Source organism: Cariama cristata, unplaced genomic scaffold, assembly GCF_000690535.1.
Source record: "Cariama cristata isolate BGI_N322 unplaced genomic scaffold, ASM69053v1 scaffold233, whole genome shotgun sequence".
In the NCBI taxonomy this organism is placed as follows: domain Eukaryota; kingdom Metazoa; phylum Chordata; class Aves; order Cariamiformes; family Cariamidae; genus Cariama; species Cariama cristata.
Window position 1 is genome coordinate 91,339 of NW_009608707.1, and position 13,888 is coordinate 105,226.

At 39.2% G+C, this 13,888-nt stretch overlaps 1 protein-coding gene across 1 annotated transcript in view; it reads left to right on the plus strand.

The window, feature by feature from the left end:
* LOC104159338 (triple functional domain protein-like) overlaps window positions 1-13,888 on the plus strand; it is a gene marked incomplete at its 3' end in the record, with an annotated part of 112,206 nt that overhangs the window by 19,567 nt on the left and 78,751 nt on the right. Inside the window, 2 exon segments of the mRNA XM_009697220.1 lie at window positions 5,600-5,791; window positions 9,888-10,019. Of these exon segments, the coding sequence (XP_009695522.1) occupies window positions 5,600-5,791; window positions 9,888-10,019 (324 nt within the window).

Consider the following 13,888-nt stretch of genomic DNA (forward strand, 5'->3'; position numbering starts at 1 on the left):
AGAAGCAAATCTTATTTCACTCTTGATACTTTTTTGGGGGCTGCTGACCTTAAGATTTGTAAAGAAATTGCTCTGATTCATTTGGTCCTACTAGAGAACTAGGTCCAGTTTAGAGCTTTGTACTTAATGTTGTAATGAGGAACATCCAGATGAAAATAACAGGGCTGTAGGGAGAGGTTGAAAGCATGGGCATTTACTATGAGAAAGTGAAGATAAGTGAAAAGTACGAGAATAAAGGAGGTGATGTTGGGGTTGGTCTTGCAGTAAGATTCGCCGGGTCAACTATAAAGAATGTAAGAGAGAGAGATGATAAATGGAACAAAGTTAGAGTGAAATTATATTTCATTTGTTCCAGTGCTGATAGCAATGGTTAAATAGTTACCTGAGAATATTTTGAGGATCCTTGTAGTTGAAGAACAGGTTAAACACTTTTTCCTTAATTGTAGTCTGGATGTTGCTGACTTTATTTTTTTCAAGGGAAGAGATCAGGTGATAACTTTAGTTGTTCTGCAGCCCTCATCTTTGAAGTCTGGATTCCCAAACTGAGACTTTTATTGTTGCTGCAAGAGTGAGAATAAAAGAGATGTTAGGAAACATTTAGATCATTAAAACAGATATTATTTCGTACATTAATGCTACGCCTTGTCTTGGTGGCCATTTGGAAATTCCATTGCTAAAATATTTTCATTACATGCAAACTCACTACAGTCTACATAGAGGTGCCAGTTATGATGCTTATGGACCATGTCACTGAGGTGGTTGTTTTTAACACTGAATGCTTAATAGTGTCTGTGTCAGAAAACTACTATTTGAAATCTTAGAGCTAAACAAACATTTTCTAAATGGATTCGGGAAAATCAGGAAATAAAATAGCACCTTCAGGGCATCTGCCAGCTTTATTTTGTATTGAGTGTGATAGAAGTTCAGCTAAGCTGGCAGGCTGTCACCTGTATTTTCCCCTGTGTACTTACCTTTCAGGGATGCACCAAAGAATGAGACAGTGTACTACACCTTGTGTTAGGCTACTAATCTGTGTTACCTTGTTGAGCAATATTTTTTTTTATATGTGCACTCCTTTTAGGGAATAATTCTGTAATGAGGAGCTTTCCAGATATTGTAAGGTGTCTTTTCAGCTGCTGACTAAAGAGCATTGTGAGAGAATGTAATTGTACTAAGCACATTCATATACTTACTATATACATACTGTAATATAGTAATTTGAATTGTTCCCTTTTTAGCTTTGTTACAATAGTCACGTGTAACACAATGAAAGAAATGCAGTATCACTTTAGCCTTTCACTTTTTAAACAGTTGATAACACATTTAGAAGCTGCAGATGTTTCATGCAGATTCACATGATGTAAATGAGATCGCTGAATAAGTCTTTAACAGTTACTACCTGATAGGTGTTGCTTCTTTAACTAAAACCAGGATGTAAATCCATACAATGAATAAGATGTCAGGCCCTGGGGAATGAGCACTAGCTTACTTGGAACAGTGCTTCTCAAGCAGTGCACAAAATACGCATTTGTCATACAATAATGACAGTGGACCTGCCTGTCCTTTTAGAAAATTGAACAAAATTTGTTAACCTTCAAGGATCAGTTAGACAGTCCAGTGGTAGTGAGTTGCTATTTAAGAATCTTTTCCTCCTTTACTAAATCTCTCTTTTGGGTCACTGCATTCTAAAATACTGAAACTTAAACCTTTAGTAGATATATCAGGTAGTGAGGGATATGATAGTGGGGTGAAAAAAAAGTTGAGATTATTATAAGAATTTTTTTTTTTTTTTTTTTAGGACAGGAATGTGGTATACATGGCTTGGAAAGTGTTCAACTGTCAGCATAGTAATTCATATTCATACTGCTACAGGGGGTATTCTTCTACACTTGTGAAGCCAGATTGCCATGGGAAAATGAATGCATTTTAACCATAGCTCAGTTTTGATTTGTTTAACTTCACAGTTATGGTGCCCTGTCTTCATATCTAACTGACGTTCCAGAATTTCCAAAATCCCTTTATTGTGATACACAAACAGTTCAAATGACAGTCTAATATAGCCTTTATTCTTTTCTCTTTTGACACTTGTTTTTTCCCACCACTGTAAAGACCATGTAGTGGCTTTCTAGATTCATTTAGCAGTCTTGTATTTATGCTTCATACACTTTAATAGGCCTAAATGCTCTTCAGTCTTTTAAATTTTTTTGGAAATAGCAGGTTTGTTCTCTTCCAGTTGTTTGGCCGTGCTTAAGATGAGAGCATAGATGTGTGGGATAACCTGAAGAATGAAAAGGTAGTATTGTGCAGGAAGGAGAAACAGCCAACGTGACACTGCTGGGCTCAGTTTATTAAGTGGACCAGCTGAGGTGTAGGCTGTGTCAGGTATGCTCCTGCTTGCATACGTGCATACAGTTACAATTAATAGAGAGCTGTGCCAGTTACCACTGAGATGAGTCAGCACAGTGAAGCCTGGAGGAACTGCAACTCTTGCTCCAGCCAGTCAATGTCAGGCTCTGGGTGATGGCTCGACACCAACAGGTAATGGTTCCACCTCAGATGCTCAGCGTCTATTTGGTGGTGGGGGTCCACATGCCAGCGTTCTCCCCTGACCCCTCTTACTGCCGGAGGTATAGTCAGATTTTGGCAGAGGCTGCCCATCACATCTCTCAGCATTGATATAATCATACAGTTTTTCAGCAATTTCAGGTTTTGTTCTTCTGTCACTTGTTGATCTGTGGCCTTTACTGAAGCTTGTTGCAGTCAGTTCTGTCCACTCTGGCTCACTGGACTCAGTTCCTCAACCCTTGATTGGGGAAGGTTGCAGTGCTGCTGCTGACAGGTTAGCTAACTGCTCTGTGGCATTTCCTGCATGCTGGCATTCCAGAGAGCACTGCATGGACAAGAAGGAAAAATATTTCACTGCAGAATGTTGAGATTTTAATGGTGTTTGTTGTTGTCTTCCCAACTGTGATAGTGTTTGGCAGTTTGGCCCCACATGTAAATTTTTAGGATACAAGCAAGAACAAGTACAGCTAACAGAAGTAGCCAACGGAAGCAGCAGTTTGCACTGCAGTTCATGCAGAAAGGTCCAGCAGCTCTGCTCAGAGTAGCATCCACGTCCTCAGCAATGGTGGTGATGGGCCCCAGGACACAGTCCCCAGCTGCTGCTGGACCAGCTATCCCTGTAACATCAGAGGCCTCAACCCAGAGGGAGCTCCAGAATGAGGACACAGCCTTGCAGGTCTGGGGCTGCAGGGAATGCCTGTGGTCTCTTGCCAAGGCTGGAGCAGCAGGAGATGGTTTCCTTGCCCATAGGAGGTGTGCAGTTATTAAGGATCTGTGTCATCAAGTAAAGAAGCTGCAGGAGGAGGTCAACAGTCTGCACAGCATCAGAGATAATGAGAAAAGAAGCTGACCAGATCTTTTCCAACACTCTGCAGCTTCAAGAGCCCACATTACTAACTGTACTGAGGGGGGAGGATCAGGCAGAATCTGTGCCTCTGTGTTTGGGAAGTAGAGACTCCCGTGATGATGAAAGTTGGAAGATAACGGCTTCTGGCACTAGGAGGAGGGCTTCTGCTCCACCTGACGATTTGCAGCTACGGAATAGGTTCACTGACCTCATGGCTGATGAGGAACTGGGAGCTGTTAAATAAAGTGTCTGTGCCTTTTGAGTTTGAACCACACAGGAGCACCAAAAGGAAGAGGCAAGTGATAGTAATGGGAGACTCCCTTCTGCAGGGAACAGAAACCCCCATCTGCCAACCTGACTTATTCTTTATGGGAATTTACTGCTTGCTGGGTGTTTAGATTTGGGATGTAGTGGACATTGGGATGTTTGGGATGTTGTAAAAAGACTGCCAAAGCTTGTCCCCTCCTCAGACTATTGCCCCCTGCCACTTTTCCATGTGAGCACCAGTGATACTGCCAGGGGTGACCTGGAAAGTCTCAAGCATGACTACATGGATCCAGAGACAATGGTCAAGGGAATGGGAGCTCAGGTGTTTTTCTTCTTGATCCTGCTGGTGAGAGACTAGATGAATCCTGCAGGTCAACAACTATCTACACAACTTATGTAGGCAACAGGATTTTGGTTTCTACAACCATGGGACCCTCTTTCTGAGGATCAAGGATTGATATTCAACTAAGTGGGGCAAAAGTATCTTTACCAGCAGGAAGCTTTAGGGCAAGAATGATGGGAGAGGGAGAAGATGACCAACATGAAGTGAGAAGTAGACTGGGTTGGCAAGCAAAGAATCTGCTGTGATATGAACAAAAGGGATGCTGTAATCAACAAAACAGGGCTGATCTGGGGTTGCTCCAAGTGTACACACAAAAATTAGGATGTGCCTACAGGACAGCATTACGTGGAAAACTCTCATTCCTTTTCTGGGAAGTCACTGTGACCCAGTTCTTCTCTGAAGTCCCTATATGGCATGCTTGTGTTGTACAAGGAGAGGCTGAAAGAGCTGGGATTGGTTACCCTGGATAAAGGAATGCTTAGGAGGGATCTTACATACATAAAAACATCTAATGGGAAGGGGTAAAGAAGACAGAACCAGACTTTCTCCATGGTATCCCATAACAGAACAAGAGATAATGGGCACAAGTTGAAATAAAAGAAATTCCATTTCAACATAAGAAACACCGGAACAGATTGCCCAGAGAGGTTTTGGTCACTGCAACCTTCGAGATTCTCAAAACCCACTGGACATGACCCTGAGCAACCTGCTCTGATTGAACGTGCTTTGAGCAGGGTAGTTGGACTAGATGATCTCCAACCTGAACAGTCCTGTGATTCTAGGAACTTCATTCTAGATATGAGAGTCAGATCAATTGAAAAAAGTGTCAACTCAGCATTATATGCATGTAGCTCTGGAAGAGCTACTCAGAAACCTTTTGGTGTGAAGTTGTTCTTGTTTCTGGTTTTGCAGGAGTCAGAAACTCTTGACTGAAAATTAGAGTGACTAAGAGCCATCAGTGAGTAATGCCAGTATGCTAGAGAATCTTTCTGATCTTTGATGCTATTTGTCTAATTTTCAGTGCTAGCTCTGAGGCAATAAAGTGGCAGGAAAATAAAATCTAAAACTCCTTAGAGTTCTGTATTTTGTTACTTAAAAAGTAGAAATTCTTTCAGAAGTTGATGTAAAGATTTGTAGAGTGATGTTGCACACATGCATACCATGGATAGATCAAGTACCCACTAATTATACTTTGATTTTCCTATATTGTGTGTGTCTGAATGTCTTGTTGACTTGAATGTCTGTAAACATTCTTATTGAGGCTGTTGCAAAATATGGTTAGCTTTTCCTCTTCATTGCAGTAATGGGTCGTCATATAATATGACTTTGTTTAAGCTGACTGCTAATGTTAGCTTGAGACTGGTCATTTCAAGTTGTCCTTCTCCCTCGTCAATAATACAGATAGGTAGGCTGTTATGTTATACACCTAGATTCCAAAGTTAGACGTGCACAAATTTGGCAAATAAAACCAGTCTGTTAAGCAATATTGTAATAAAGAAGAATTTTATGGAAGTATACCCGTGTATTTAAGTGGTCTGCTAACTTCCACTAATGTTTTCCCTCCTTCTTCTCCATAGAATGTGTATGTAAACATAAACCGCATCATGTCAGTAGCAAATCGTCTGGTCGAGTCTGGCCATTACGCTTCACAGCAAATAAAACAGATTGCCAGTCAGTTGGAGCAAGAATGGAAGGCTTTTGCTGCAGCCTTGGATGAACGTAGCACGTTACTGGATATGTCCTCCATCTTCCATCAGAAAGCTGAACAGGTTAGTGAATGAGGAGGGTGCCAACAAAAGGTTCCATGCTGGAATGGTGAGTTGTACTGTTTGCTTTTGATTCAGACGGAAGTACAAGAGAGTGAAAAGATGGGCAAGAAAGCCAGAGCATTCATTTCTGCTGATTTCACCTGATACTCAAACTAAACCTTGTTCTCCTCTGGAAAGCCCGCTGCCCTTATGTTCTCCACAAAACGCCTTGCCCATATCAATGCAAGATAAAGCTTAGGCACATTAGCTATATGAATCAAAATGAAGTGGATATAAATGCTTAACTATATGAAGCTTTGAGGTTGAAGGAAACAAAGGAAAAAATATAGTGTAGTCAGTATCGATATAATGCCTTTCATACATCCAGAAATCATCACTTGTTCTATTGTCCTCGCTACTCCACCCCAATCAATCCTTGAATATCAAGATTTAACTCATAGTAATTGCTTATAGAAAACTAAGTTGGACTGGCCTGAAAGTTGAAAAGTTAATTAGCTGTCTTCTGAATCTGAAATTGTGGTGGGAGACGTTTACTTAGTATCCCATAAGAGATTCCTCCTATATTAAACAAAAATTTTAGCTTTAGGCGTATACCAGTTATTTTAATTAAGTCATTAAATGTGTGTAACTGCCAGAGAAGAGATATATGTAAGGGAAATAGGAATAAATATCCCCAAGTTAATAGTCTTGATGGTGAAAGCATGTTTTCCCCTCAAGGGAATTAAGTTCTGAAGGAGCTGCTATATGTGTGCTCTTGAGTCACCCATTGATATTATAGACTGTCTGTTTTGTATATCTCTGTTGAATTTGGAGAGCAGAGATTCTTGAATGGTTATGACTGACTGAAGCTCTGGTGTGCTGTATGGCTGCTGTACATACTTTTCTTTCCATTTGCCTTGCTAAATTGGATCCAAGAAAAGGTCTCATGTCTGATACAATTTTAATTTGGAATAAATGAAGGAAGCACTTGGGAGTTGATAACTGTGGAAATAGAGGCAGCACACTTTATTTTAAAAAGTTTTTTTTTTCTGATTTCTACTGCACGGATATTCAGCTTCATGAATGTCCAGAAATTAGAAATGTGTACTTATTAAGATGCAAATACACATTGCTTTTCATTACATTAGTGGTGACATTGGTTTAACTGTCCTTAGACAGACTAAGGTAAAGTATATAAACTGATGCCACTATAATAAGTATTTTAGCAGGTTTTACAGAAAAACCGCATAAAAAGGAGATGAAGGAATTGTTTTTTGGTATAAACCAACCAGCTTGAAGCATTTGATAGACGCAGTGTGGTACCTTATCAGTATTGATGCTTTTCTAATTGCTTGGATGATTCAGGTTTACATTTAAGCACTGTCAGCTATACACTTAGGAGAAAGATATATCATAGAATGGTTTGGTTGGAAGAGACCTTAAAGATCATCTAGTTCCAACCCCATTGCCATAGGCAGGGACATCTTCCACCAGACCAGGTTGCTCAAAGACCCCTCCAACCTGGCCTTGAACACTTCCAGGGATGCGGCAGCCACAGCTTCTCTGGGCAACCTGTGCCAGTGCCTCACCACCCTCATGGTAAAGAATTTCTTCCTAATATCTAGTCTAAATCTTCCTCCTTCCAGTTTAAAGCCATTACCCCTTGTCCTGTCACTCCATGCCCTTGTAAAAAGTCCCTCCCCAGCTTTCTTGCAGGCCCCTTTAGGTACTGGAAGGCTGCTGTAAGGTCTCCCCAGAGCCTTCTCTTCTCCAGGCTGAACAACCCCAACTCAGCCTGTCTTCACAGGAGAGGCGTTCCAGCCCTCTGATCATTTTTGTGCCACTCCTGTGGACTCGCTCCAACAGGTCCATGTCCTTCTTGTGTTGGGGGCCCCAGAGCTGACGGCAGTGCTGCAGGGGTAGGTCTCACCAGAGCAGAGTAGAGGGGCAGAATCACCTCCCTCGACCTGCTGGTCACGCTGCTTTTGATGCAGCCCAGGATACGGTTGGCTTCCTGGGCTGCAGGTGCATGTTGCTGGGTTATGTTGAGCTTCTCATCAACCAACACTCCCAGGTCCTCCTCAGGGCTGCTCTCAATCTGTTGTCTGCTCAGTCCGTGTTTGTGCTTGGGACTGATGGTGAAACATAAATAGATAGGTATACCCTGACTCAAATGCTGTCCTTTTTCATGAGAAAATGATGTTCATCAGGAGTCAGGGGAGGACTAAATTTGTGTGTGTGTGCTGGGCAGCTGTGATAAGGGTCAATATTACCTCCTTTAGCAGTAAATGTAAGTGTAAACAGGAGGAAAGAGAAGAATGAGAGAAAATAGTGCAGTATCTGCTGGGATTAATTTACTTTTTAATTGTTCCTTTTTCTGGTTTTCCTTTTGTGATTAACTGTAATGGATTGTCCTAGTTGCTTCGTAAGATATCTGACTGTGATGTATTAGCTGTTTCATTAACAGTGGAGAGTGAGTTCAAGGAAAGAGGGTTTGGAATGAGAGGAGTGACCCCTGTAGAAACTGGTGATGCTTGACCTACATAAAAAGTTGGTTAAAAAATAAGCAACCAAAGAAATAACACACCCTTCTTGAATGCATGCGTTCCCTTGCAAGTGACAGGTAAGTGTCACTGCCTACTGTCAGACACAGTGAAGACTGCACCCAGCTATCAGTGCCTGATGACGGGTGCGAGGCGTGTAACTCTGTGGTCCCACATGGAGCTTCTTTTAATATTCAGTGCTTAACGTTAGAGATTTTTAAAATTATCCTTTGATGAAATTAGATTAAATAAATATCTTAGAGTTAAGTACTATATCACCCTTCCTCCCAGCTTTCAAATAATAATGGAGTACCAGAAATGGTCTGTGGATTACTCTTTCCTCAAAAGACTACATGTGCTTCAGGAATTAAGATGGGTATGATGAGAGAAATGGCTTGGTCTCTTAAAACTGCTGAGACTTGAACTTGACATGAATAGAGGACAAATTTAGTTTACAGATACCACATGTGCTTGGCTGTACGAAGTTAACAGCTATCAAAACTCCTAGAAAAACAGATTTTTTTCCTCTTTCCTTTCCTAGCATAACAAGGGTATAAAATTCATGCCCCCTAGCTGTCAAAAATAAGCTGACAGAACTTCTGCTGTGCATACAGCTATGATGGCAGTCTCTTGTCTGTCAAGACAGATTAAGCTTCAGAGATAACTTAAATTGTCTGCAGAAGAGATTCTGGTTTAGTACCCTCAATTTCCCCTGAAAGGCTTGACTTGAGCAGCTATGCTGACATAGCTGTGTGTTCAAAGTTCAGTGTTAGTCCTGAGAGACCCGCGCTTAAATTGTAAATCCCTTACATGCTTGGTGCTGTAGTAGCTTGCCAAATGGCTTTAGTGCTTCTCTGCATGTAGAAGTTAGTGCTTTGGGGATGGAGGTGTGAATTTGCTGTGCTCTAACACTGCTTTGCCTCCTTGATGACCTCTTTCCAGAAAAAGACAACTATGGCGTGTTTCAGTGAATAGTTCACCGTTAATTCTTTGTGTGTGTGTCCATGTGCATAGACATGCAAAGTAACTTGGTTTTCTCTGAAGATTTAAAAAAGGTGAGGTGATACCTCATGATAGCATGAGTATCTGCACAGGGAGTTGATGGGTAAGAGCTGAGGGTCTGGACTTAAAAATTGTAGCACGTTTTACCTCTTTGTGTAGGCAAGACCTTAATTGGCTTTCATGCATCTGAAATGGTAGGTGCAGGGTAAAGTAAACTTTTTCTTAGCTGTAAAGTCAAGAAAAGGAGCAAGAGTAAACTTGAAGCATCAATACTGCTGACAGTTTAATTGGTTCTGAAGGCTGCCAACATAAAACTAAGCATGCCTGCCTGTGAATGGCTCAGAGTTCCGTATAACTAAAAGCACAAGTGTAGCCAGACTTGAATGTTTGTTTCTATTCTTATATAAGCTTCGTTTTGGTCAGTTGTGAGAGAAATACATTAAATATTTTTCCTTTTAAAAAAATCTTTTCAGTGGCTGTCACACGGATGCCAGTCCTTTTGTATATTACCAACATCTGTGTACTTACTGATAGAACCCAAAATCAAGGGGAAAGTTTTTTCTCTGTTGCAGTACATGAGCAATGTGGACTCATGGTGTAAAGCCTGTGGTGAGGTGGAGCTTCCCTCAGAACTGCAAGATTTAGAAGATGCTATCCATCATCATCAAGGGATATATGAGCATATTACCTTGGCTTACTCTGAGGTAAGTGTCTTGTTTGTTTCCTCCGGTTGCTGACTTGATAAAACAGTGCAATAGTAAGTTTGGATAATGAACTGGCATCACTTCTTGCATTAGTTGGAAACTCAACTGCCAGGCTTCTTTTTTAATTTAGTGTACTCGACTTTGCTACTATTGTTCAAAAGGTAAGTGATAAGTCTTCTCGTTAATCTTCTGAAATTAAATTTAAAAGGCAAAATGGAACCACGCGTGGTACAAATAACCCATGCAGTGTACTACGTATGTTTTAATGTACATTTGCATATTACTATGTTTTATTAGCAGTATGATACTATTGTTTAAACATTTACTTGAAGGGAAGTTAGCTGGGTGTTCTTTGGAAAAGTATTCTGTGGGCATGGATTGCTTGAAGTGTGCTTTGAAAACGCATCTCTCAAATTGCCTCACAAAAAAGGCTTAGCCATCAAAGGACATCACTTGACAAGCCAGAAGGTAATATACTTAGTTCTGCCAACCTCAAAAACACTTAAATGAGCCAGTGTGCCTATGTAGTCAATATTCATAAGATGAGCACATCCTATGCTGCTGCTCTAATCTTCGATTCTGCACAGAATGAAGTAATAATATTTATCAGTATTTCTATTAGTTGTATTTACAACTTAAGATAAAATGCTTGTTCTGAAGGTGGCGTAGAAAGCAGTGACTAAAGTATCTATTGTTTTTCTTCAGATTTTGAGTTCTGTCATGTGCTTTAGTTAGCTGAAGTAAGAAATCAAATGAGTATTGACTTCACTATTAGCTAACAGTTATTTTCTGTATTTCCTGTTGAGCTTTTCTTGCTTTCTTTTGCCAGGGTTGTTCTCATCACAGGGTAAAACTATTTTTGCTGTTAAATTGGACTGATGTTATTCTGGATTAAATACGGCAGTTTCTGTTCTCATGAAAGTTCTGTAAAATTATGCATTTGATTAAATCATGGTAAAAAATGGTCAGTGGACACAGAATAGCTCAGACCATAGCTTGCACCTTCTTTTAAAAGGAGGTCATGTGGGATTGAATTAATGGTTGTGATTTATACATTACATTAAAGATAAAACTACTTTCTGATGAACCAGCTCTGTTATGGGTAACTGTATCATATGTCTGGTCACATTTCATTTAGCAGTAAAGGAGGGCAAGATTAGTGCTGATGACCCATCCTATTGTTAGTATATCAAAACTGGGTTTTTCAAATACCTGTCATTTTAGGACCTGCATAAACTTTATTATCATGAGTCAAGTGTCCAGAGTTCACATGACTTGTTGTTCTTTTGTGTAAAATACACACCGATAGCCCCATTCCAGGATATACGCCACCTTGCTATGTCAACTGATCTCATGACGTACTGAAGCACACCTTTGGTAGTAAAACTTGTGATCTTACTACAGATACCTGTTTTAACTCATTCTTGAGAGCATGTTTTGTAGAATGATTTCTTTGTCATTATAACCTCTCTTCGTTGGGAGGATCCCTTTGTAAAACACAGGACAGAGACATAGCATGTTTGTAGTAGATTTATGTGAAGAGAGGCAGTCTGGGGTACATGCTTCATGAGAGTGCTGCAGGGAATAAGAAGGCTAGAACTCTGCAAAATAACGATTATAAAGCATTGAAGTTGAAATAGTAGGGTTTTTTTATTTGATTTTGTTTGTTTTGGAATGGGATTTTTTAGTTTTTGTTTTTTTCAACAGGAATGTGACTGAATTAGAGCCTGCTGTTAAGTGCAAATAAGTACTGTGGATTACCGTGTTGAATACTGTTTGCTTCCTGGCGATGCATAATGAAAATAAATGAAATGGGTAGATTATAGGATTGTTCTGGCAAATACCTTGAAAATTTATTTAGGATTTCAAAGCTGTAGCTTTTGACTTTGGGACAGCTAGAGATTTTAACAAAATCTCACTGGTACTGCGCAAAAAAAAAATAAAAATCCAACATTTGATGCTTTTCTTCTGATTTCAGGTCATTACTTTTCCCCATCTGGTAAACCAATAGCTTTGTCTTTAGCAACCAGAATTGATGCAGAAATAATAGTTGTATGTGTATGTACAAGTCGTGTTCCTTCTCTGGACAGAATGTTTTATTTTGCCTTGTTTAAACAAGCATTCCTTTTTGAAGATTGATGGAGTTGTCTTTCTGTGTAAAGATATTACAGAACTATTACTTATCATTATTAGATGTATGACTTCATTTCTGTTACAGCACTAAGCTCCTTTCATTTTGTGATGAATGAACAGTGAGGGGAGAGAGAGAGAGGAACTCTGGAAATTACAACACTTTGTCATTCATTTTAGATTACAATGTCTTGACAACAGGACTTGGTTGCAAAGTAGAAGACAGTAATTTTAAGAGAGTAAATGCTTTTAAGACTAGACAGCCTGATTTTACTGAGGATAATTACTGTATATTACTAGAAAAGTAACTTACTAGCTTACAAGCTTAGATAACTGGTATGCTTGAAAATCCAATAGCTGTGCCTTAAATGAAGTTTATATATATAAATGAAGTTATATATCTCACTGAAATCTTAAGGTATTCATGCACTGGAAGGGAAGAAAACTTTACTATGTTAAATCCAAAGAGGAAATGTGCATGATCATTTGTTTGTAACGCTAATAAAGTAATCGGATCAAGGGACTGTCACAATTAATTATTTTTTCCCCTAAATTTCATGGAGTCTGGATAGATAATTGAAGTCCATTATCTTGAAATATTTGAAAGACTTGTACTAGATAATTGCTTTGGATACAGAAAAGAAAAAAAAGTTGTCATTATAATAGCTACTATGGACTATACTCTTTTTCTGCCTGACTTGACTCTGTAGGAGCTACTTTTCCAAGTTAGCTTCACTCTCTGTGTTGATACGTATTACTAAAATGAAAAAGCTTAAATTGGAACTGAGAAATAAACTCACTTGTAAACTAATTATTGGAAAAGAACTTTCATTCAGATCTGTTTGACTACTGAATAGCAAATTTAAAATGTGCCTAAATTTAGTGAAAATTGTTGAAAATAGCCACTGGGGGAAGACTTTGACAAATTTTCTGTTTGTGACATGGTGTTGATTTGATGAATTCAGACCATTGTCTACGCTCCAATCTTGTGGTTTCAGATGAATTTTTCCTGCCTGTTATATGAGCTATTAGAAAAGTTCTTAGAAAAATTCTTTAGAGATAGCTAAATGATACTGAATTGTAACAGTTCTCTGAGCTTCATGCTAAAAGTGACAGAATAGTTAAACGCCAATGAAAAGGGCTTTCAACAGCCTTGCAAGTGCTGAATGTTAATAGTGACCAGATAAAATACTATTATTGCTTTTTAATTAGCATGCAAGGTAAATCTGAATATTTTTGCTGTGGTTTGAATTGGAGAAGACAATTAGTAATGACTGATGTTTCTTGTCAGCATCAGTAGTTAGACACATTTTGGAAAAGAGTATCTTTCTGTGCTGCATGAAAGGTTTTAAGTTTGGTTGAAGTTTGCCATAAAAATAGTTTGCCTTTGGCTTACCAGTAACAGTAATAATTTAGAAGTTGTAAATCATGTCAGATGAAATCATGTCCTAAGTTTATATCTGTTGGTCTACATGTATTCATCAAATTAATATTAACCTATAGAAAGTAACCTCCCTGTTCACCTTTACAGCAAATCAAGAGAGATGCTTGTGGAAAGATAATTCTGGGCAAATGCTTAATTTTACGTCCTTTGTCACTACAGAAAGAGCTGAAGAATGTTTATTCTGTTAGACTTGACTTTTTTTTTTAAAAAAAAAAAAGCTTTAAAGGAACACTCTTGAGGTAATCAAAAAATTGAAAGACTGGCTGTTACTAGGTAGAGTGCTGCTACTTAAAAT